Raw genomic sequence first — 24018 nt, 5'->3', positions numbered from 1 at the left:
AGTCCATGCTTTTATGACTTCGAGACTGGATTACTGTAATGCTCTATTTGCTGGCTGCCCAGCATCCTCTATTAACAAACTTCAATTAGTACAAAATGCAGCAGCCAGAGTTCTGACCAGGTCCAGAAAATATGATCATATAACCCCAATTTTATCCTCCTTACACTGGCTGCCTGTTAAATTTCGTATTGAATTTAAAATATTACTTCTCACCTATAAAGCTCTAAATAATCTAGCTCCTGTTTATCTAACCAACCTTCTGTCTCGCTACGAACCAACTCGCTCCTTAAGATCTCAAAATTCAGGGCTTCTGGTAGTACCTAGAATAGCAAAATCAAGTAAAGGAGGTCGAGCCTTCTCTTTCATGGCTCCTACACTCTGGAATAGCCTTCCTGGTAATGTCCGAGGCTCAGACACACTATCCCAGTTCAAAACTAGATTAAAGACCTATCTGTTTAGTAAAGCATACACTCAGTGCATCACCTAGCGGGTTCCACACTGGCTTCTACATCTTGCTTATATACACTATGAACAGCAGCTACGCTAATTATTCTCTTTCTCTCTATTTTCACCTGGGGATATTCATCCCGAGGTCCTCAGATTAGGCGGAGTCACTGATTGGATCCAAGACCAGCGACGTGATGATCCCAAGGATTCCATATCCGGGACCAGGCCATATCCTGAGCTGCTGCTACGCTGATGGTCGTGGGGAGTGGAGAACATGAGTCTGATTCCAGCGACGCTCCAGGGACAGACGAGTCTTCATTGAGGCCATCTTCCAGCATAAACCACGGCGAATGAAGTTCTGCACAAGACTTTTGGCCAGCGGAGAAATTAAAATGGTCGTGCCCAACTGAGTCTGGTTCTCTCAAGGTTTTTTTTTCTTCACTCCCATCAGGTGAAGTTTTTTTTCCCTCTCCGCTGTCGCCACTGCCTCGCATGGTTCGGGATTGGTAGAGCTACGCATCGATGAATTTGCTCTTCAGTGTTTGAACTCTCAGTAATGATTAAATCACACTGAACTGAGCTAAACTGAACTGAACTGAACTTAAACACTAAAACCTGAACCACACTGTTCCAGTTACTATGACCATTTATGTGAAGCTGCTTTGACACAATCTACATTGTAAAAGCGCTATACAAATAAAGCTGAATTGAATTGAATTGAATTGAATTACAAACAATCTACGAGCAGAGATAAATACAATATAAAATTCTGAAATCAAATGAACACAGCTTTGTTGTTTTTTAACAAGTCTAACAGTATTCAGGTACAGTAATGTAATATTCAAATGTACAATAATACTGCTATTGTCTTCATTTTTTTAATTAAATAAAATTATTTGCAATTAAAATTACAAATGATGCAATTTATTAAACCTAAAGCTTTTACAGTCGCAGGCCTCAGAAACACACGCAAACGCTAAATTATAATCCAGACTCAACCTTGTATTTCTTGTGATGTGACTATTGTGAATGATCATTGATGCTGAAATAATGCTCTGGGATAATTTATGTGATTTAAGGGATAATTGACCCAAAAATGTTAATTCATAATCGTCACAATCATATTTATGCGGTGAACTATCCATTTAAGATTGTGCAAACAGTGAACCTCTGAAAAAGTAAAGCTTTAATGTTTTAATTTTCCACTTAAATACCAGTTCCTCATCTAACATTCATTCATGCAGTGAATAACTATCATTAACTGAGTTACATATTTATTATTCAGTTTACTCTTACTCATCCACTAACTGTGGTGTCAGATGCGGTTTTGACCTCCATCAGTGTTTTTAACATCTATAAGACTCGACAGAATCTCACACAATCTGTGGCATAAATTGATAGACTGTTTCAGCTTTAGCAGCACATCATGCTGAATTACTGATCCTGAGCTGAACATTGTTTATACAAGTACCACAAGTTATTTAATCTGGTCTAAAGACTAAAAAGCTGTTTAATATTAAAGATAAAAGGTAAACTAAAACCACTTTGTCCTCTCTGACACTAAATATGTTTTAGCTGTTTTATGATAAAAAAATATGTTTGTGATTATTAATCTGCAACCAACAACCTGCAGTATTTTATAATATGGTGGCCTTTAGCGTCATTGTGCAATATATGAACTGTGGATTACACTAGAGGCCACATCTGCATCTGACACCATATTTAGTGACTGAAAAAGTGTTGATTCAATTAGTGAATGAATGAATGAATAAATGAGATACTCACTGAATGAGTGAATGTTAGTCGCTGAACTGCTTTTCTGTTGTCATTTAAAAGCTTTTCATTTCCTGATGAACTGTGGCCTATTTGACGAGATGTTTTGCTGTTAAACGGCAAATCATAAATAATTTAGTTATGAAAATATTGTTTCTATATGTATTAATCATTATATATATAATATATATGAGTCACTGGGCGTTGCAGGCACTGTTACTCAATGGTTCAGATCTTACCTCTCTGACAGGTCATTCAGGGTGTCTTTGAGGGGAAAAGTGTCCAACCTACAGCATCTAAACACTGGGGTACCTCAAGGCTCTGTTCTTGGGCCACTTCTCTTCTCCATCTACACGACATCTCTAGGACCAGTCATTCAGAAACATGGATTCTCCTACCACTGCTATGCTGATGATACCCAACTATACCTCTCTTTTCACCCTGATGATCCCTCGGTTCCAGCTCGCATCTCAGCCTGCCTGTCGGACATTTCACACTGGATGAAAGATCCTCATCTTCAGCTTAACCTCACGAAAACAGAAATGCTTGGAGTCTCTTCCAACCCGACTCTGCACCACAGTTGCCTTTAAATAGCACAACATTGTGATTAACTATTCAGTACAATAAACTTTACTATGTGGTTCTAAAATACTAAAGTATTTAGTTTAAATAACTATATTTTATTTGGGACCGTACTGCTGTTTATTTTTATCCAAACAGTGCCATAAGACTAATAAAAAGTCAACTTTACTTCATCATTCAGTTTTCCTCCACTAGAGGTCGCTGTGATGATCAGATTCTCCACAGCTCTGATTCTCTCAGCTCTCGCCGGGTTCAGTGGCGCGCGCCTGTAATCCAAGCTACTGGGAGGCTGAGGCTGCGGATCGCTTGAGCTCAGGGCTTCTGGGCTGCAGTGGACTATGTTAATCAGGTGTCCACACTAAGTTCGGTATCGATATGGTGCTCTTGGGGGAGCTTGGGACCACCAGGACGTGTAATGAGGGGTGAACCGGCCCAGGTCGGAGACGAAGCAGGTCAAATCCCCCGTGCTGATCAGTAGTGGGATCACACCTGAGAATAGACACTGCAGTGCAGCCTGAGCGACACAGAGAGACGCAGACTTTTCTTCCAGGAGCACTTACACATACAAAAAAAGAGGAGAAATACTAATTAATCTCTTTCCCTAATGTTTTATTGTTCTGACCATTCTAGATTTATAGGGTCATCATAATTGCATTATAACAGGCTTCATCAGGCAGTAAATCTTTTGGACTCTTAAAATGTTCTTTTGATTATCAGAAACAATAAATATCACACACTTCTGATCACTTCTACATTCACTGTAATCCACTGCCACAATCACACACACACACGCACACACACACACACACACACACACACACACACACACACACACACCCACACACACACACACACACACACATTGCTGTATAATAAAGCTTTGAACCAAACTTTGGATTTGGATGAGGCAACTTTAATATTTTATTGATTTTAACACATAATGAAGATCAAAGGCAAACATGAAGGGATTTACATTATAAACGCATCAGGAAATGATGAGATTAGAGAGTTTTAAATAATTTTTAACACACGGAAATAAACTTTTGTAGAAAATAAATTTGAAGGTGGCTTTAAAAAAAGTGTTAAATTACTTTAAAAACGGAAAAACAAATCGCCAATAGGTGGCAGCAAGAGACCGCTTTAATCAAGTGAAGCTTTGAGTGATTCATTCAGCCACGAATCACTGATTCATTGACTCGCCCGACTCTTTACAAAGGCCAGAATCATTCGTGTAAGGAAATGCAGCTGTGTATTATTCAGAGATGTCCAACTGTTCTGCTGTTTATTTTATTATTATCATAGTAATGATTTCACTATTATTTATGAGAAAATAACGCGGAAGTTTTTCAGCGCCTCGTCACGTGATCGTCAGCATCCATGGCAACGGTTCTTTTTGTGTTGTTTTGAACTCCGCTCTGTCATTGGCATCTGATCTCGGCGTCCTTCGTGGCAACTGATTCCCAGATTATTGATATTATTGATTGTTGGATACATCGATTGATCGTCTGCTTCTCCCATCATTCAGGTTTGACCCTTGTTATTACACTGTGGTTTGTGTTCAGTATGTCTTGTGTTCATTACAGGTTTCAGAGTCGACTCACCTACGACTCGCTCCAGTTTGAGGGCCTCAACATCACTGTGGGAGAGCTGAAGCGGCAGATCATGAAGCGCGAGAGGCTGAAGTTCTGCCAGCTGAAGATCAGCAAAGCCCAAACTGATGAAGGTGAGATGAGGAAAAGCCACTTAAACTATATTACACTAACATTAGATGTGTTATCAGACAGACTTGTAGAAGCTGTGATTTATTATCATGACTCTGATGGTGACATATAGTGATGTTCTGAGTGTTTTAAAATGCTAATGGCACTCAAAGTATACCATGGTAAATGATTATTACTATATTCAAACTTTATTTTGCTGTCAGAATACACAGATGATGATGCTCTCATCCCCAAAAACACATCGGTCATCATCAGACGGGTCCCTGCGGCTGGACTAAAGTCATCAAACAGAAGATTTGTTGGGTAAGTCATGTGAAATGAGCGCAATTGTCCTCTGATAGATGTTATATCAAGAGTTTGAGTCTGTCTGTGGTGTTTTAGTCACACAAGCTCCTTTGTTTTGTTTTGCAGACATCAAGCTGGACCATCAGCTAAATCTTCTCAAACAGGTGATTCTTCACTCCTCTCACTGGAGCAGCTGTTGAAGGTATTGAACAAATGATTAATTCACCCCACTGTGCTGCTCTGTATTGAACTGCAGTGTTTGCATTTGAGGCGTCATAATGACATGTAGTGCAGAATATCAATACACAGTGTAAAGCAAACAACAATACACACAAACACACACACACACAAACACACACAGCTTCTTAGGGAGATTTGAGGGTGTTTATTTAGAGCAAATCAGTGAAATAAAATTCTAATGTGCAAATGCCTGTGAAACAGACTGAGAATCTGGCTGAGGCAAAGGCATCAGAGGAGGACAAGCTAAAAGCGGTGATGTACCAGTCCAGTCTGTGCTACTACTCCAGCAGGTGAGCGTTCAGACACTGACAGGTTTGGTTTGTGAGAAATGTTAGAGCTGATTCTCATGGTTCTGATGTTCATCAGTGAGGCCATGACACTGCTTGGGCTTCTTCCACCCAACTATGTCTGCTTTCACTGTGGGATCCCAGGACACCACATTAGGCACTGCCCCTCTAAAGGGGTAACTGGGTTTTCTAAGCTTATGGTTGCTGTGAACATGAGCTCTTGTCTCCATCAGTCAGATTGTTTGCTCTGTCGTTTGACTGTCACTCATGAATTCACAGGGCAGCAGCTCTGCTCCGCTTAAGCGCATCCGGAGGAGCACAGGGATTCCCCGCAGCTTCCTGTTGGAGGTGGACGACCCAAACCGAAAGGGAGTCATGATGGACGGCAGCGGCAAATATGTCATTCCCATCATAGATGCGTGAGTAAACTGTACTTGGCATTGCAGCATGTTCTATTGTTTGTGAAAATCTCACATTATGTCTGCTTGTGTGTGTTTGCGCTCGATCTGTTCAGTGAGGCCTATGCTGCTGAGAAGAAAAAGAGGCCTTCCTTCTGCCAGACCAAACCGCTGTCCTCCTCTTCCTCAGCTGGTGCAGCATCTTCAGTCCAGGACGCCAGAGGGAAACGTTCCCGCTCCCCATCTCCACCAGAGACGCACGGAGACCAGAAGAGACCACGTCACTGAGAGACCTTCACCCAAGAGACCTGGAGCCGATGTGAGCACAGTGTATATATTGTACATAGTTTATGAATAAAACTGAATAAAGATTATAGCAGCATAAACTGTGGACTGGTTGACCTTCACACAATACAGAAACACAAAAGAAAATGATCAACACATTAAGATAGAAATGATGAACAAACATGCTGCGGGAGAACCAGTGTGCTGTCCTGCTCACAATCTAAAACTTTTAGTTAAAGTTTATTGAATGTTAATCAGAAAAAAATAAAACGCTGAACAGCTTTTATAGTATTCAATAGTTTTCCTCATAAAGGGGAAAAGTTCAAGAAACATGGAAGAAAAGGCGGCATGTTCATATTTTTAAAAATCCATTGGAATGACAAAGATGTGCATGCTCTAATAAGTCATTTTGGCTGTGTTCATATGGTGTCCTTTGGTGGTTTCTATTGCTGTTGTTGTTTACTGTTCAGCTGACTTAAGCAAATAGATTTCTTTAAAATGTAGCTATTAAGGGAAAAAAAATAATGTATCTTTATATATATATATATATATACACACATGGCCTCACTGTAGGAAGGCTGCTGGTGGGAGTCCCGACTGGGTCAGATGGCATTTCTGTGTGGAGTTTGCTTGTTCTCTCCGTGTTCATGTGGGTTTCCTCTGGGTGCTCCAAACCCATGTGCTATGCTGTAGGTGAATGAATAAACTAAATTAGCCATAGTGTGTGTGTGTGTGTGTGTGTGTGTGTGTGTGTGTGTGTGTGTGTGTGTGTGTGTGTGTGTGTGTGTGTGTGTGAATGAGGGTGTATGGATATTTCCCAGTACTGGGTTGCAGCTGGAAGGGTATCCGCTGTGTAAAAAATATGCTGGATAAGTTGGCAGTTCATTCCGCTGTGGCGACCCCAGATTAATAAAGGGACTAAGCTAAAGGAAAATGAATGAATAAATTGATTGATTGATTTTATTTGACAATTTTAACAAAAATATACAAACAAGTCCAGTTTGACATTCATATCTTAAAAACTGTCGAGGATAAAATACACAATAAAGCCACAGGCTGATTTCCATCGTGGTCATCGATATTCTTAAAAAAATGAACGAGCAAATCATAAAGTGCAAACATCATCAGCTCAGAAACTCAGCACAACAAAAATCCTCAACTTCAACCGTAAAACAGCCATTTTTTAATTTCCTCTCTAAAAACTCTCAAATTGAATCTCTTTAAAACTCCTCGGCAGTATATTCCAAGCAACAGTACACAGAAAAGACTTTCTACCTGTTTCACTATTAAATCTACAAGGACAAATACCCCTGCTACTCGCTCTTGTAGAATGACAGTGTACCTCACTAACTAAAACTTAATAAGTAAATATTTTGGGACCATTTTCTTTAAAATCTTAAACACCATCACCAATTTCAGAAAAGTGACCCTTTTTCCAACTTTTAATAAATTAATTTGACTATAATATTCATTATTTAAATATGTCAGTGGAAGTACTTTGATAACAATTCTGCAACTTATTTTGGGCCGTCTGCAATTTATTTTTAAAATTTTTGTGGAACTACTGCTGTACCAAAAGACTGCAGCATAGTCAAAGTATGACTGCACTAATGCACTGGCCAATATTTGTAAAGTTTGGAAATCTAAGAGCTCTGTCTGTCTTGCTAAAAACTTAATTTTAGAACTTTTGAATGGACTATAACAGCCATCTTCTCACCTGTCAAATTACTGTCTGAAATGCAACCTAAATATTTCCCTTCATGTTTGTGTTCATTAATTTGATGCTCTACTTTTACCTCTGATCTGACACATATTCGCAGTTTCGCAGTTGAACCAAATAAAATAAATTCTGGTTTACACAAGTGTAAGGACAATTTATTAAGGTTAAACCATTAAAGAGACTTCCTCAGTTTGTTCACTTATTTCATTTTTAATAAATTCCTTCCTCTCATGAGACACAATTATTGCTGCATCATCCGCATTTAACAAAAGCTTTTTTGAACAGGCCATTTTCAAATCATTGATGTATATTAAAAAAGCAAAGGACCTAAAACACTGCCTTGTGAAACCCCATAAGAAACGGTCGAATAATCTGAAAACACACCATTTAAATCTACTATTTGACATCTGTTTTCAAGGTAAGACTTCATGCATTTACTGGCCAAAACACCAAAACCCATTGCCTTTACTTTTAAAATCAATATCCTGTGATCGACTGTATTGAAAGCTTTTTGCAGGTCTAAGAAAACCATCCCACTTAACTTCCTTTATCCATATCGCTCTTTATATAATTTGTTAAATAAAAGAAACTGTTGAATCAGTGGAATGATTTTCCTAAAACCCGACTGAAACTCTACAATACGTCACATTTTAAACAATATTTTTCAATGTGCTAATAAATAACTTTTTCCCTCCCTTTTGACAAAGCACTCAAAATTGATACCAGCCTAGAATTATTAACCTCAAACCTACTACCTTTCTTAAAAAGAGGAATAACTCTTGCTTTTTTTCAACTTTACCTTGACAAATAAAAAAATTGATAATATGTGTAACCATCGGAGTGACGCATTTAGGGAGTCTTTGAGGGAACTGCACTGGAATATTATCTAACCCTGTTGCTTTACTATTTTTAAGTGTTATTAATTTCTTAAATATATCCCCCTCCTCTATTTTATTAAACAAAACTTTCTAGATTAAAACTGCATTTGGCATAATACTCTATAATATAATTTATCAATAAAAATGCCATTTTGTACTGGAAGCTTTTTAACCGTCAATATCAGGTGGTATTAAAAAAAAAATTAACAATGTCATAGTCAGATATAATTAAAACAAACATGATAAAGCCAGTAAATCTGGTTGTGACCTACCCGTGTGTTACTTTTGTTTCTGATGGGGCCAAAAATTATAATGTGCCATTTATGTTTAAAGTAAAATTATTCTCTATATATATTTTTTAATTTGATATATTTTCAATTAAATTCAATATATTTCTGTCTAAGGCATATTTTTAAAATAAAGACATGAAATTGAGATGATTTTTGCATTTTTGTTTACAAATAAACTTTCTGAAGTCTGCTAGTAAACTTTTAATTATTACTTACTATTAATAATGCATAGTCATCATACATCTCTAAATCTTTATTTCTTCAGTTATACAGTTAGAAAGACAAATCAAAGTTTAAAAAAAAAAACTAGTGTAAAAGTCTGCGTCTCTCTGTGTCACTCAGGCTGAACTGCAGTGTCTATTCACAGGCACGATCCCACTACTGATCGGCACGGGAGCTTTGACCTGCTCCGTTTCCGACCTGGGCCGGTTCACTCCTCCTTAAACGACCTGGCGGTCCCGAGCTCACCCAGGAGCACCATATCGATACCGAACTTAGTGCGGACACCCGATCGACATAGTCCACTGCAGTCCAGAAGCCCTGAGCTCAAGCGATCCGCAGCCTCAGCCTCCCAGTAGCTTGGATTACTGGCGCACGCCACTGAACCCGGCGAGAGCTGAGAGAATCAGAGCTGTGGAGAATCTGATCATCACAGCGACCTCAAGTGGAGGAAAACTCACTTTTATAGAAGTGAACTAATGCTTTAATAACCTGTGCTAATCATTCACTTACAATAGCATTATAGTTCACTATTATCCAGCAAGTTTTTATGCAGCGGATGCCCTTCCAGCCGCAACACATCTTTGGGAAACATCCACACACACACACACTCATACACTACGGACAATTTAGTCTACCCAATTCACCTGTACCGCATGTCTTTGGACTGTGGGGGAAACCGGAGCACCCGGAGGAAACCCACGTAAAGGCAGGGGGAAAATGCAAACTCCACACAGAAACTGCGCCACTGCCTCGCCACCTTCACTATTGGAATTCATAACTTGATAATCCATTGTCTATAATAATTTTTTTTGCATGAGTAAAATTTGCATCTCACTGATTTTTCGTAATAATTAAAACAATGGTAAATCTGATAAATGATTAGAAATGATCCTTATATCAGGGATTATTCATTGCAGTCTTCTTGTTTTGTTTTAATTCATTGATGCAAATTAGGTCTGTAAATCATTTTTCATTATTCTGTAAACATTAAATCAGATCTGAATCACTAACCCTAAACAAAAGAGTTTTTGAATTAGAAACACTCAATAATATGAATCAGCCTTTCAGTTCAAGCCTGCTGCAGTCGCTCTTCTTCTTGGAAAGGTCAGTGCTGATCCTTGTTCTGCAGATTCTGATGTTTTAAATCTGCTTGTGGTGTTTTATTTATTTGTATATGGGTGTAGGGTCCACCCAGTTGGTCCAATGACGGTATCCAATGGTGGATGAAGGTTCACTGCATGTTCGGTCTTTCCAGTGCACAATGTTGATTTATATTAAACTTAACTCATATCTGACTCAAATTTTAGTATGAGGTGGTTTAGAATATTAATATATTTATCCTCGTTTTATCTGACTCCAATTAAAAAACATTGATAAGATTATTTTGTTTCCTTTCACATTATTTTAGATTATGATTGAATATTCTTTTGATTTGTTATTATACCTTATTCTCATTTACTCAGATTCCTATAGCATCTCGAGTCTTGCACCGGCCGGGTATACAATCTCTTAATACAAGCTTGTCAGTCTTGGTCATTAAACAGAGGCGATTAACCACTCTCCTAAAGTGGCAGAACCCTATACTTACTCAATTTAGGAGATTTTTTATGTGGTCCCCATAAGTATACTTGAATTAATGCCAATATGTTAGTCGGATCTCTAGCAACATTGTATAGCGTGCCACACTGCTCCGTCTAACATGTTTTAGTCCGTTACTAACCTGTACAGTGGCTTGTAGTGCTATGGACAACAACATTTATCAGTGATAATAACACGAGGACTGTTTGAATAATTCAAAACATAACAATTTATTAGTCAGGTAAATGTGTATTATGCCAATTCAATCAGTCAATTCATAAAAGATCAATAAATACATCAAGTTACCAAAGATAAATCCAAGATTAAAAGATGCATTCCTGACTTTAAAATATGCATAGCATGGAGCATAAGCTCCATGTTACGGGCTGATCGGGGTAAGCAGAATCGCGCTGAGCCTTTCTCAAACCTTACCTTAAGTAATCCAAGAATTCCCTCAAGGACAGGGGTGTGTGCATAACAAAAGGCACTTGCATTTAGTGCTGCCTGTGGAAAAGTCACACCCTTCACAGTGGTTCAAAAGATGCCTGAAGTTATATATTTATTGTTTTGATTATGTCTATTTCTGAGAGAATGAGACCATTGTACCAATCACACTGAGACATTTCAAATGATATCAAACATGATAGATAAAGTCACTTAGGTTAATCTGAAACATTCAAACATTGAAATGACCATATGTGTGAGTTGGGGTGGTTGAAGCCGAGTTTCAGCAGACTCAGATGCAAATGCAGCAGGAATTGGTTTTTCCCGCATTCCCACCTGCTGGGTTGTGGTCAACAGTCTCTGTTTTCAGCTCATGTTTTGAATTGTCAAAGACATCAAAAATATTTGTAATATTTCAATTCTTACATGGGCTTATTTTTGTGATGAAGAAACCCACAGTAATGATAAAAAATGAGTGGATTGTGACAGATCCACAGATGCTTTCAGATTTGTGCTCATCATCTATAAGATTTATCCTTTCTCTTTTTTTATTACAGGTTTTTACAATTGTTTTGCCACAAATTTCAGAACTTTGGTTTTCAAAAGTCTAGACACAAAATTCACAACCTTTCCCAAAATTGTACATTTTTGCAAAACTTTTAACTCTTTTTTCAAATGCTTGGATACAACACACACAAGTCAAACATACTTTATTCATTGAACTAAGATCACCTTTTCAATATAACACAATTAAACTTCAAATTGATCCCATTTCAAAATGCAACTCAAACAATACATTTGAAATAACCATGTATTCATTTACTTCACATGATGTTATTATCAACTGATACAAGCACTCAAAATGATGAATAACTGCTGCATTATTGTTGATGTGGGGAAACTGATGTACAATATTACATGTTTAGATGATGAAATAATCAGGATAGATCAAATGACATTAGTTACCACAGAAGATGACCCAACTGAACTACATTATCTATAGATGTCTTTATTCATCCTTAGTCCATATTTATGGTTTCTTTGTTCTGTGTACCACTTTTACAGACAATGTTTATATATTTGACATTACTGTAAGAAAGCCCAGTCACAGCAGACCAATGTCAGGCCTGGATTTACATTGACAGAAGGTTCTTTCCAAGATTTCTGAGTAATGAAAACACCACTGAAATGTAGAGGAGAACCCGTGACCAAATCCACAAGACCAGACTGATGGTAACTCAAAATCCCAAAATAGAAATCTGATATATAGAAATATATGCAAATTACATATGTGACATAATAGTTCATATGAATTTTACATATATAAAATATGTTATACATGTCAAAATATTGCCATTTGTTAAAACATATATGTTACGTATATATACGATCCATTATGTTATATATTTTACCCCTACAAATATATATATATATATGATATGGTTGAAAAAAAAATATATAAACAATGATTTTTTTTTCACTATTTTGACAAATTATTGACTATTATGACATTTTATAATAATGTAATTTGCAGATGGGACCATATATCATGTCATTTATCAGCTTTCTATATGGGGACGTGAAGTGAGAAAAAAAAATACAGTAAACCTACATTATGATGGAATGAATAAAACTAGTTCAGTATATCCACTGTCTGCACTGTTTCCCTTTACACTTATAGGCCATAATGAAACCTGTATCATATATTTTAAACAACAATATTTAATGATCGTTAATGATTGTTTATTGAAGCGATGTACATCTTGTGTGCTGCTGGTGATCTAAAGTAGTGTTCCTGTAGTATTTGTATTATAAAAGGATTATGTGAATCAATGATCCTGCAAATGCAAGACTTCTTTAAGGAAATGAATGCTGTATGCAGAACACTGGAGAGTGTTAAAAGTAGTGACTGTTTAGGATTTTGTGTCTAGAGTTTTTTTAATTGACATCAGGGTTCTGAAATTTGTGGCAAAACAATTGGAAAAAAAAACTGTAATAATGAAGATCAAGGGCAAACAAATAAATGATGAGCTTAGAGAGTTTTAATTCATTTTAACATACAGAGATAACCATTTGTAGAAAATACATTTAAAGGTGTTTTTAAAAAGTGTTAAATTACTTTAAAACGGAAAAACAAATCGCCAATAGGTGGCAGCAAGAGACCTCTTTAATCGAGTGAAGCTTTAAGTGATTCATTCAGCCACGAATCACTGATTCAGTGACTCGCCCGACTCTATACAGAGTCCTGAATCATTCGTGTAAGGAAACGCCACTGTGTATTATTCAGAGATGGCCAACTGTTCTGCTGTTTATTTTATTATTATCATAGTAATGATTTCACTATTATTAATGAGAAAATAACGCGGAAGTTTTTAGCGCCTCGTCACGTGATCGTCAACATCCATGGCAACGGTTCTTTTTGTGTTGTTTTGAACTTCGCTCATTGGCACCTGATCTCGGCGTCCTTCGTGGCTACTGATTCCCAGATTATTGATTGTTGGATACATCGATTGATCGTCTGCTTCTCCCATCATTCAGGTTTGACCCTTGTTATCACACTGTGGTTTGTATTCAGTATGTCTTGTGTTCATTACAGGTTTCAGAGTCGACTCACCTACGACTCGCTCCAGTTTGAGGGCCTCAACATCACTGTGGGAGAGCTGAAGCGGCAGATCATGAGGCGCGAGAGGCTGAAGTTCTGCCAGCTGAAGATCAGCAAAGCCCAAACTGATGAAGGTGAGATGAGGAAAAGCCACTTAAACTATACTACACTAACATTAGATGTGTTATCAGACAGACTTGTAGAAGCTGACATGTGTTATCATGACTCTGATGGTGACATATCAAGATGTTTTGAGTGTTTTAAAATGCTAATGGCACTCAAAGTATACTATGGTAAATGATTATTAATATATAAACTTTATTTTGCTGTCAGAATACACAGATGATGATGCTCTCATCCCCAAAAACACATCGGTCATCATCAGACGGGTCCCTGCGGCTGGACTAAAGTCCTCCAACAGAAGATTTGTTGGGTAAGTCATGTGAAATGAGTGCAATCATCCTCTGATAGATGTTATATCAAGAGTTTGAGTCTGTCTGTGGTGTTTTAGTCACAGAAGCTCCTTTGTTTTGTTTTGCAGACATCAAGCTGGACCATCAGCTAAATCTTCTCAAACAGGTGATTCTTCACTCCTCTCACTGGAGCAGCTGTTGAAGGTATTGAACAAATGATTAATTCACCCCACTGTGCTGCTCTGTATTGAACTGCAGTGTTTGCATTTGAGGCGTCATAATGACATGTAGTGCAGAATATCAGTACACTGTGTAAAACACACACACACACACACACACACACACACACACACACACACACACACACACACACAGCTTATTAGGCAGACCAGTAAAATAAAATTCTAATGTGCAAATGCCTGTGAAACAGACTGAGAATCTGGCTGAGGCAAAGGCATCAGAGGAGGACAAGCTAAAAGCGGTGATGTACCAGTCCAGTCTCTGCTACTACTCCAGCAGGTGAGCGTTCAGACACTGACAGGTTTGGTTTGTGAGAAATGTTAGAGCTGATTCTCATGGTTCTGATGTTCATCAGTGAGGCCATGACACTGCTTGGGCTTCTTCCACCCAACTATGTCTGCTTTCACTGTGGGATCCCAGGACACCACATTAGGCACTGCCCCTCTAAAGGGGTAACTGGGTTTTCTAAGCTTATGGTTGCTGTGAACTTGAGCTCTTGTCTCCATCAGTCAGATTGTTTGCTCTGTCGTTTGACTGTCACTCATGAATTCACAGGGCAGCAGCTCTGCTCCGCATAAGCACATCCGGAGGAGCACAGGGATTCCCCGCAGCTTCCTGTTGGAGGTGGACGACCCAAACCAAAAGGGGGTCATGATGGATGGCAGCGGCAAATACGTCATTCCCATCATAGACGCGTGAGTAAACTGTACTTGGCATTGCAGCATGTTCTATTGTTTGTGAAAATCTCACATTATGTCTGCTTGTGTGTGTTTGCGCTCGATCTGTTCAGTGAGGCCTATGCTGCTGAGAAGAAAAAGAGGCCGTCCTTCTGCCAGACCAAGCCGCTGCCCTCCTCTTCCTCAGCTGGTGCAGCATCTTCAGTCCAGGACGCCAGAGGGAAACGTTCCCGATCCCCATCTCCACCAGAGACGCACGGAGACCAGAAGAGACCACGTCACTGAGAGACCTTCACCCAAGAGACCTGGAGCTGACGTGAGCACAGTGTATATATTGTACATAGTTTATGAATAAAACTGAATAAAGATTATAGCAGCATAAACTGTGGACTGGTTGACCTTCACACAATACAGAAACACAAAAGAAAATGATCAACACATTAAGATAGAAATGATGAACAAACATGCTGCGGGAGAACCAGTGTGCTGTCCTGCTCAGAATCTAAAACTTTTAGTTAAAGTTTATTAAATGTTAATCTGAAAAAAATAAAACGCTGAACAACTTTTATAGTATTCAATAGTTTTCCTCATAAAGGGGAAAAGTTCAAGAAACATGAAAGAAAAGGCGGCATGTACATATTTTTAAAAATCCATTGGAATGACAAAGATGTGCATGCTCTAATAAGTCATTTTGGCTGTGTTCATATGGTGTCCTTTGGTGGTTTCTATTGCTGTTGTTGTTTACTGTTCAGCTGACTTAAGCAAATAGATTTCTTTAAAATGTAGCTATTAAGGGAAAAAATAATGTATCTTTATATATATATATATATATATACACATGGCCTCACTGTAGGAAGGCTGCTGGTGGGAGTCCCGACTGGGTCAGATGGCATTTCTGTGTGGAGTTTGCTTGTTCTCTCCGTGTTCATGTGGGTTTCCTCTGGGTGCTCCAAACCCATGTGCTATGCTGTAGGTGAATGAATAAACTAAATTAGCCATAGTGTGTGTGTGTGTGTGTGTGTGTGTGTGTGTGTGTGTGTGTGAATGAGGGTGTATGGATATTTCCCAGTACTGGGTTGCAGCTGGAAGGGTATCCGCTGTGTAAAAAATATGCTGGATAAGTTGGCAGTTCATTCCGCTGTGGCGACCCCAGATTAATAAAGGGACTAAGCTAAATGAAAATGAATGAATAAATTGATTGATTGATTTTATTTAACAATTTTAACAAAAATATACAAACAAGTCCAGTTTGACATTCATATCTTAAAAACTGTCGAGGATAAAATACACAATAAAGCCATAGGCTGATTTCCATCGTGGTCATCGATATTCTTAAAAAATGAACGAGCAAATCATAAAGTGCAAACATCATCAGCTCAGAAACTCAGCACAACAAAAATCCTCAACTTCAACCGTAAAACAGCCATTTTTTAATTTCCTCTCTAAAAACTCTCAAATTGAATCTCTTTAAAAATCCTCGGCAGTATATTCCAAGCAACAGTACACAGAAAAGACTTTCTACCTGTTTCACTATTAATTCTACAAGGACAAATACCCCTGCTACTCGCTCTTGTAGAATGACAGTGTACCTCACTAACTAAAACTTAATAAGTAAATATTTTGGGACCATTTTCTTTAAAATCTTAAACACCATCACCAATTTCAGAAAAGTGACCCTTTTTCCAACTTTTAATAAATTAGTTTGACTATAATATTCATTATTTAAATGTGTCAGTAGAAGTACTTTGATAACAATTCTGCAACTTATTTTGGGCCGTCTGCAATTTATTTTTAAAATTTTTGTGGAACTACTGCTGTACCAAAAGACTGCAGCATAGTCAAAGTATGACTGCACTAATGCACTGGCCAATATTTGTAAAGTTTGAAAATCTAAGAGCTCTGTCTGTCTTGCTAAAAACTTAATTTTAGAACTTTTGAATGGACTATAACAGCCATCTTCTCACCTGTCAAATTACTGTCTGAAATGCAACCTAAATATTTCCCTTCATGTTTGTGTCCATTAATTTGATGCTCTACTTTTACCTCTGATCTGACACATTTTCTCAGTTTCGCAGCTGAACCATATAAAATAAATTCTGGTTTACACAAGTGTAAGGACAATTTAATAAGGTTAAACCATTAAGAGACTTCCTCAGTTTGTTTACTTTTTTCATTTTCAATAAATTCCTTCCTCTCATGAGACACAATTATTGCTGCATCATCCGCATTTAACAAAAGCTTTTTTGAACAGGCCATTTTCAAATCATTGATGTATATTAAAAAAGCAAAGGAACTAAAACACTGCCTTGTGAAACCCCATAAGAAACGGTCGAATAATCTAAAAACACACCATTTAAATCTACTATTTGACATCCCTATTTGAATATCCTGTGATCGACTGTATTGAAAGCTTTTTACAGGTCTAAGAAAACCATCCCACTTAACTTCCTTTATCCATATCGCTCTTTATATAATTTGTTAAATAAAAGAAACTGTTGAATCAGTGGAATGATTTTCCTAAAACCCGATTGAAACTCTACAATACGTCACATTTTAAACAATATTTTTCAATGTGCTAATAAATAACTTTTTCCCTCCCTTTTGACAAAGCACTCAAAATTGATACCAGCCTAGAATTATTAACCTCAAACCTACTACCTTTCTTAAAAAGAGGAATAACTCTTGCTTTTTTCAACTTTACCTTGACAAATAGAAAAATTGATAATATGTGTAACCATCGGAGTGACGCATTTAGGGAGTCTTTGAGGGAACTGCACTGGAATATTATCTAACCCTGTTGCTTTACTATTTTGAAGTGTTATTAATTTCTTAAATATATCCCCCTCCTCTATTTTATTAAACAAAACTTTCTAGATTAAAACTGCATTTGGCATAATACTCTATAACTAATTTATCAATAAAAATGCCATTTTGTACTGGAAGCTTTTTAACCGTCAATATCAGGTGGTATTAAAAAAAAATTAACAATGTCATAGTCAGATATAATTAAAACAAACATGATAAAGCCAGTAAATCTGGTTGTGACCTACCCGTGTGTTACTTTTGTTTCTGATGGGGCCAAAAATTATAATGTGCCATTTATGTTTAAAGTAAAATTATTCTCTATATATATTTTTTAATTTGATATATTTTCAATTAAATTCAATATATTTCTGTCTAAGGCATATTTTTAAAATATAGACATGAAATTGAGATGATTTTTGTATTTTTGTTTACAAATAAACTTTCTGAAGTCTGCTAGTAAACTTTTAATTATTACTTACTATTAATAATGCATATAGTCATCATACATCTCTAAATCTTTATTTCTTCAGTTTTACAGTTAGAAAGACAAATCAAAGTTTAAAAAAAAAATTTAGGTAAAAGTCTGCGTCTCTCTGTGTCGCTCAGGTTGAACTGAAGTGTCTATTCACAGGCACGATCCCACTACTGATCGGCACGGGAGCTTTGACCTGCTCCGTTTCCAACCTGGGCCGGTTCACTCCTCCTTAAACGACCTGGCGGTCCCAAGCTCACCCAGGAGCACCATATCGATACCGAACTTAGTGCGGATACCCGATCGACATAGTCCACTGCAGTCCAGAAACCCTGAGCTCAAGCGATCCGCAGCCTCAGCCTCCCAGTAGCTTGGATTACAGGCGCGCGCCACTGAACCCGGCGAGAGCTGAGAGAATCAGAGCTGTGGAGAATCTGATCATCACAGCGACCTCTAGTGGAGGAAAACTCACTTTTATAGAAGTGAACTAATGCTTTAATAAACTGTGCTAATCATTCACTTACAATAGCATTATAGTTCACTATTATCCAGCAAGTTTTTACGCAGCGGATGCCCTTCCAGCCGCAACACATCTTTGGGAAACATCCACACACACACACACACTCATACACTACGGACAATTTAGTCTACCCAATTCACCTGTACCGCATGTCTTTGGACTGTGGGGGAAACCGGAGCACCCGGAGGAAACCCACGTGAAGGCAGGGGGAAAATGCAAACTCCACACAGAAACTGCGCCACTGCCTCGCCACCTTCAGAAGCCCTGAGCTCAAGCGATCCGCAGCCTCAGCCTCCCAGTAGCTTCCCAGCAAACATTGGTCGGACGACGATGTGCTCTCCCCGGCCAAAAGATGTCGCTCCGCGACGGCATCAACTGTGTACTGATGGTCTGAAAGCGACGTGCTTTCCACAGCCAAAATTCGTCGCGAACGCACGGCACAAATGCACAACATGTGCTAAAATGCATTAATATATGCTTGTATACATTTAAACATGTCTATTTATATTTGGGGTTGCGTGTATTTACGATTTAATGTACATGTAGTTTAATATATACCATGTCCTGATTAAGTCCAAAAATGACGTCCTTTACACGTGCATTTATAGTCCATCATATACCCTTGCTGAAATTATGAAATATTAAAAAGTATTGCACTTACATCTGGGTATACACTTAATATATGTGTGTCCCAAGTGGGTTCGTGGACAGATTTCAGGCATCTAAACTCATTAAAAACAGATTTATCTTTATGAAATACAGAAATCACTTTTATTTACATCTTGTCAACTGACCAATTACATTCATAAAGTGTCCTGTGCGGTGAAAGGATAGTAACGTCACTGTTTCTAAAACCATAATGCAATTTTATTTATTTTTTGCACCTAACGCTAACAAATCTCGCGATATGACAAACATCGCTGTTTTCAAATCTCATTTTCTTCCGGTTTTGTTCAGCACCACGATAACATGAGGACGCGGCGAAAAGTTGGACAATTATCACAAATCTCCCACCGTGTAAGTACAGTTTGTATTCGTTTAATAACATTATTGAGTTTTACTCGAAGAAACTGAAATAAATGATGCACATTGTCAGTAGCGATGTGGCGTTGCTTTGAGTAGGCTAAAATGAGCCGTTATGCTAAAAGTAAGTCAGGTTTGAGCAATATGTCATGTTATTACAGCAATCTGGTGCAGTTTATCAGGGTCTTCCTACACTGGTCCTCAAAGACAGCTGGTCAACATGTTTTCCAGCATCTCTGCCCATCATCCACCTGCTGTGTGTTCAGTCAGAGCTGAAAATGACCATTTCAGGTGAGTTTGGAGTGGAATAGTGTAGAAATAAAACATTTTAATAATGATAATAATGCACGAATTTGTTAGAAAACCTAACAAAAAGCTGTACAGTATCATGCTATTGTAGATATGTCTCCAGCATTTACTACAATACCAGTATTAATGATTTATTTTAGCCTACATTAATAGGCTGTCATTAACAATAACAGCAAAACTTATGAGCATGTATATGAAAAAGTTATTTACTTAATATTTTACACTAACATAAAATGGTAAATATATGCATGTAGGTGTTATTAGCTCATGTGGAGGTTTAACAGGTAAAGTCTAACCACTTTTCTTTTAACTGCTCCTGTAAAATAGTTTTTGTACTGTAAATTAATTAAACTGCATTAAGGTTCAAATTTGTCTTGCAGGGTCAATAACAATCAGTCATCTGTCAGACAGAATTCAAGACTCTTTCTCCAGGCCGACTGTAAGAATCATATAAGGCTTTGCATTTATTTATTTTCTGTTCATTAAATAATTGAATTATTACCTTTCTCACTGTTGTTTTGTTTGTCTGTAGAATTGTCTCCAGTGCAAATGATCCTCTGTCATCACACTCCCTGAGGACACTCCAGAGTAGGTGAGAAACTTGTTGAATGCTTAAAAGTTTATTTAGGTGTATAATGTGTATGAGTTCACATTTGCAAACCTAGAGCTAGTTTTATACCTATGGTGAGTATTGTGATCTTATTGCATATTCTGATAAACGCTTTAGTAAATAATTGCAACTAAAAAGTTAACGTCATCATGAGCCTGATGTCAGCTGCTGCTCTGTTACAGTAATTGTCATTGTGGACTCCAGCAGGTCTACATGTTCTGTTAAGAGACTGGATTCTGAGAGCGAGATCCTGTGAAGTGTTCATCAAAGCTAAAGAGAAGAACTGGATCTGTGTAAGTTTTAAATGTGACAGAATGTGTGTCTCTGTCTGTCTGGATCGCTCTGACTGTGATTTTGGTGTCACATTTAGGTTCAGCAACTGTCCGGAGTTGGTGGATGTTCTGTCCGAGCCTGATTAAAAGAGTGATAAACGGGTACATATTTATCTTGCATTGTTTGTGTTTATTTCTGCACAATATTTTAGGAAAATATATTTTACTACCCCAACAATTAACCCAGCATTTTATATTATTAAAACTATAGATTTCATCTGTCATTCATCATTGTACGTCTCCTTATAGACGTGCCTGTTTTAATGTTCAGATATTTTAAAATGTTTGTACAGACTCAGGCTGTCAAGCAGACTGAAAATATTAAATGATAATTTTAGTGTAAGCCATGAATGACAGTCTTTGCTTGTCACAAAACTGTGGATGTGTGGATATGGGCAGTTGTAAAATGATGAGTAGTAGGGAATATGTATGTATTGACATTAGTTACTGCTCTGCACATTGCTGTTCATTCATGGAACATGACAGCAATTCTTGATATGTTGTAAGTTTTTAGTTTTAAGATGATACAAAATCATGTTCTCCTTCCTCAGATGCTGTGAAGTGAGTCCAGATGCTACAGACACAGAAAAAGATGCAGCAATGGAGGAACACAGCAAGCACCTTCCAGGAAGAGCTGGAGAATATTAGAAATAAAGACTCTAAAATAACATTTCACTTGTGTTGTCCATATTTCTGTGTTGTTGTTTTATTTATTCTTATTAGATGTGTCTGTTTAACAGTGATGTACATCTGTTACTATATGCACAATAAATAATTTGCTTAATCGTAACACTATTGCAACCTTAAATAATGTATTACTTATGGTTTACACGTGATTACAATGCTATAAAGACGTTTAGGTATAACTGGACTGAAATTGGACCTGATTGCATTTCACAGCTTTAAATAATAAGTTTGATTATTTTATATGTATAATTAGGCTATTAAAACACTTATTATAAAGAAATAACATGTTTTAAAAGCAACCAGAAAACGTCCAGAACATGACATATTTCGACGTGCAGGGACCGTGTAGAAAAGACGTGCGATTCACGGCCAGACGACGTAAAAGACGTCGGTTGGATTTTCATTTTGGCACTACTTTTCAACCAGGACGACACGTGACGGAGCGACGTCTTTTCAGCGGTAATCGGACGTCCAAATGTTTGCTGGGTTGGATTACAGGCACGCGCCACTGAACCCGGCGAGAGCTGAGAGAATCAGAGCTGTGGAGAATCTGATCATCACAGCGACCTCTAGTGGAGGAAAACTCACTTTTAGAGAAGTGAACTAATGCTTTAATAGACCGGACGCTTTCAAGATGGCTCCTTGATCGCACGCGTTTCGTTGAGCTCCGCAATCCTAACTACTTAAACTGAACTGTTTAACGTTTCGCAAAGTGTATATTAAAAGTTAACTTGAACTGATATTATAGCGATCCGTTACAGACGACAATGGGAGGGTCAGAGAAAAGAAAAAGTGCAGGAAAAAAGGCTGGAAAGACCGAAAAGACAGAACATGCTAACTTGGCTAATCAAAATAGCAGTTCGCCGAGGGCCGAAAAGTTGGATAAAATCCCTTCTAACGCATTGATTACAGACAATTTACATGACTACCTTTAGCAGAATATTAACTCTGAGGAACTTATGCTGGTAGCGGAGGTCGAACTTCCATCTCTTCCAGAAACTCCTTGTGAATCACCAGCCCCTAAACAACGCAGATGTGTGGGAAAAGATACAACGATCATCCTTTCCCAGATTTTGGACCTTTCACGTCTCGTGCAAAATAGGTCAGACACACTTGAGAAGCTGGTGGAAAAAAATTCTCAGATAGTAAATGAAATAAAATCCGAAGTCGGCGTCAATACAAAGCAGATTGCGGAATTAAAGGAAACAATCGAGTTCATCAGTAAGGACGTAAATGCCATGAAAGTTGGCTTAAAAAAAGCTGAAAGGTGTATCGAAGAGCAAGAAAGACGTCTAACGTTGCTAGAAGGCTATTCCCGAAGGTGGAATCTGAGGATTCAAGGGATTCAAGAAAGAAGCGGAGAAGATGTTCGTCTCGAGGTCATTAAAGTATGTCAGCGTCTCCTGCCGCAATTTAAAGAGAAGCTGTCTGATGTCGTAGACGTCGCACACCGTCTTGGCCGTAACAAACCTGGAAGCAGCACTCCTCGAGGTATTATATTTCAATTTACTTCACGCTTTTTTAGGGATGCTGTCTGGCGCGCCGCCAAAGATGCAGACTTTCTAAAGGATAATAAGCTAAGGATCTCCGAGGACCTGTCTCCTGCTGACAGAGAACGAAGACTGAAATTATGGCCTGCTGTCGAAAAAGCTCGTAAGGAAAACAAAAAGGCTTTCTTTGTCGGTGGCCGTGCCTTTGTGGATGGCGTTGAGATCTCGCCCTCATCCTAAATTACAAAGGAAAAAGTGGCAACTGCAACTGAAAAAAGAAGCATGCTAATACCCCCTTTCAGTACAAAAGTACTCTCATTTTAATCTTTGTAAAAACTGGAACATAAGACCTGTTTAAATGTTTTTTAATTTACACAAGGAACAGTAACGCCTTTCCCGTCTCTCTCTGGATTTAAATTTAAGATACTTTTCTTCCATATTTTTGGTCTATAGACTGAAAAGAAACAGGTACTCAAATTCAGTTTTGTTGATTTGAACTTTCAGAGAAGATGCGATATTTGCTTATTTTTCTTTTAACTTTAAAGGGAGACATTTTCTTTTCATTACTTGAAACGATAACATGAAAGGGATTCAGACTCCAGTCATATTGATTAATGTAATACTTTTATAAAAGAAACAAAACATTTTTTTTTCTCTCTTTAGATAAAAAAAGAAAATACATTATTTT

The 24018-nt window shown here is 37.8% G+C and overlaps 2 protein-coding genes, 1 long non-coding RNA gene and 3 other non-coding genes across 9 annotated transcripts; 4 read left to right on the top strand and 2 right to left on the bottom strand.

Annotated features, from left to right (window-relative positions):
- Positions 1-3047: 3047 nt before the first annotated feature.
- LOC147834743 (signal recognition particle RNA) lies at positions 3048-3345 on the top strand. Its single transcript, XR_015503147.1, has one exon.
- An 854-nt stretch (positions 3346-4199) lies between these two features.
- Positions 4200-7082, top strand: zgc:174355. Of its 2 annotated transcripts, XM_087273447.1 has the most exons (7): positions 4200-4525; positions 4727-4826; positions 4935-5010; positions 5250-5338; positions 5415-5511; positions 5615-5754; positions 5850-7082. In XM_087273447.1, the coding sequence occupies exons 1-7, from the start codon at positions 4366-4368 to the stop codon at positions 6019-6021; spliced, it is 834 nt and encodes a 277-aa protein (XP_087129573.1). In that variant the 5' UTR covers positions 4200-4365; the 3' UTR covers positions 6022-7082. The 2 variants fall into 2 exon arrangements, with proteins under 2 accessions (XP_087129573.1, XP_087129574.1); XM_087273448.1 differs by lacking the exon at positions 5415-5511.
- Positions 7083-9219: 2137 nt separating this feature from the next.
- Positions 9220-9517, bottom strand: LOC147834742 (signal recognition particle RNA). Its single transcript, XR_015503132.1, has one exon.
- A 3628-nt stretch (positions 9518-13145) lies between these two features.
- LOC110438899 (E3 ubiquitin-protein ligase RBBP6) lies at positions 13146-15463 on the top strand. Of its 2 annotated transcripts, XM_087273443.1 has the most exons (7): positions 13345-13886; positions 14086-14185; positions 14294-14369; positions 14596-14684; positions 14761-14857; positions 14961-15100; positions 15196-15462. In XM_087273443.1, exons 1-7 carry the CDS (start codon positions 13727-13729, stop codon positions 15365-15367), a joined length of 834 nt encoding a protein of 277 aa, XP_087129569.1. In that variant the 5' UTR covers positions 13345-13726; the 3' UTR covers positions 15368-15462. The 2 variants fall into 2 exon arrangements, with proteins under 2 accessions (XP_087129570.1, XP_087129569.1); XM_087273444.1 differs by lacking the exon at positions 14761-14857 and having other exon boundaries at positions 13146-13886; positions 15196-15463.
- Positions 15464-18464: 3001 nt separating this feature from the next.
- Positions 18465-18762, bottom strand: LOC147834741 (signal recognition particle RNA). Its single transcript, XR_015503160.1, has one exon.
- A 1057-nt stretch (positions 18763-19819) lies between these two features.
- LOC147834740 (uncharacterized) lies at positions 19820-21821 on the top strand. 2 transcript variants are annotated; one of them, XR_015502407.1, is made up of 7 exons: positions 19820-19896; positions 20064-20193; positions 20592-20650; positions 20744-20803; positions 21026-21114; positions 21192-21255; positions 21705-21821. It is a non-coding gene; the product is annotated as an uncharacterized LOC147834740 (long non-coding RNA). The 2 variants fall into 2 exon arrangements; XR_015502408.1 differs by lacking the exon at positions 20064-20193.
- The last annotated feature ends 2197 nt before the right edge of the window (positions 21822-24018 follow it).

This window comes from Danio rerio, chromosome 11 (genome assembly GCF_052040795.2).
Source record: "Danio rerio strain M-AB ecotype USA chromosome 11, GRCz13ab, whole genome shotgun sequence".
Lineage (NCBI taxonomy): Eukaryota > Metazoa > Chordata > Actinopteri > Cypriniformes > Danionidae > Danio > Danio rerio.
This window is presented reverse-complemented; position numbering and strand designations above follow the sequence as displayed.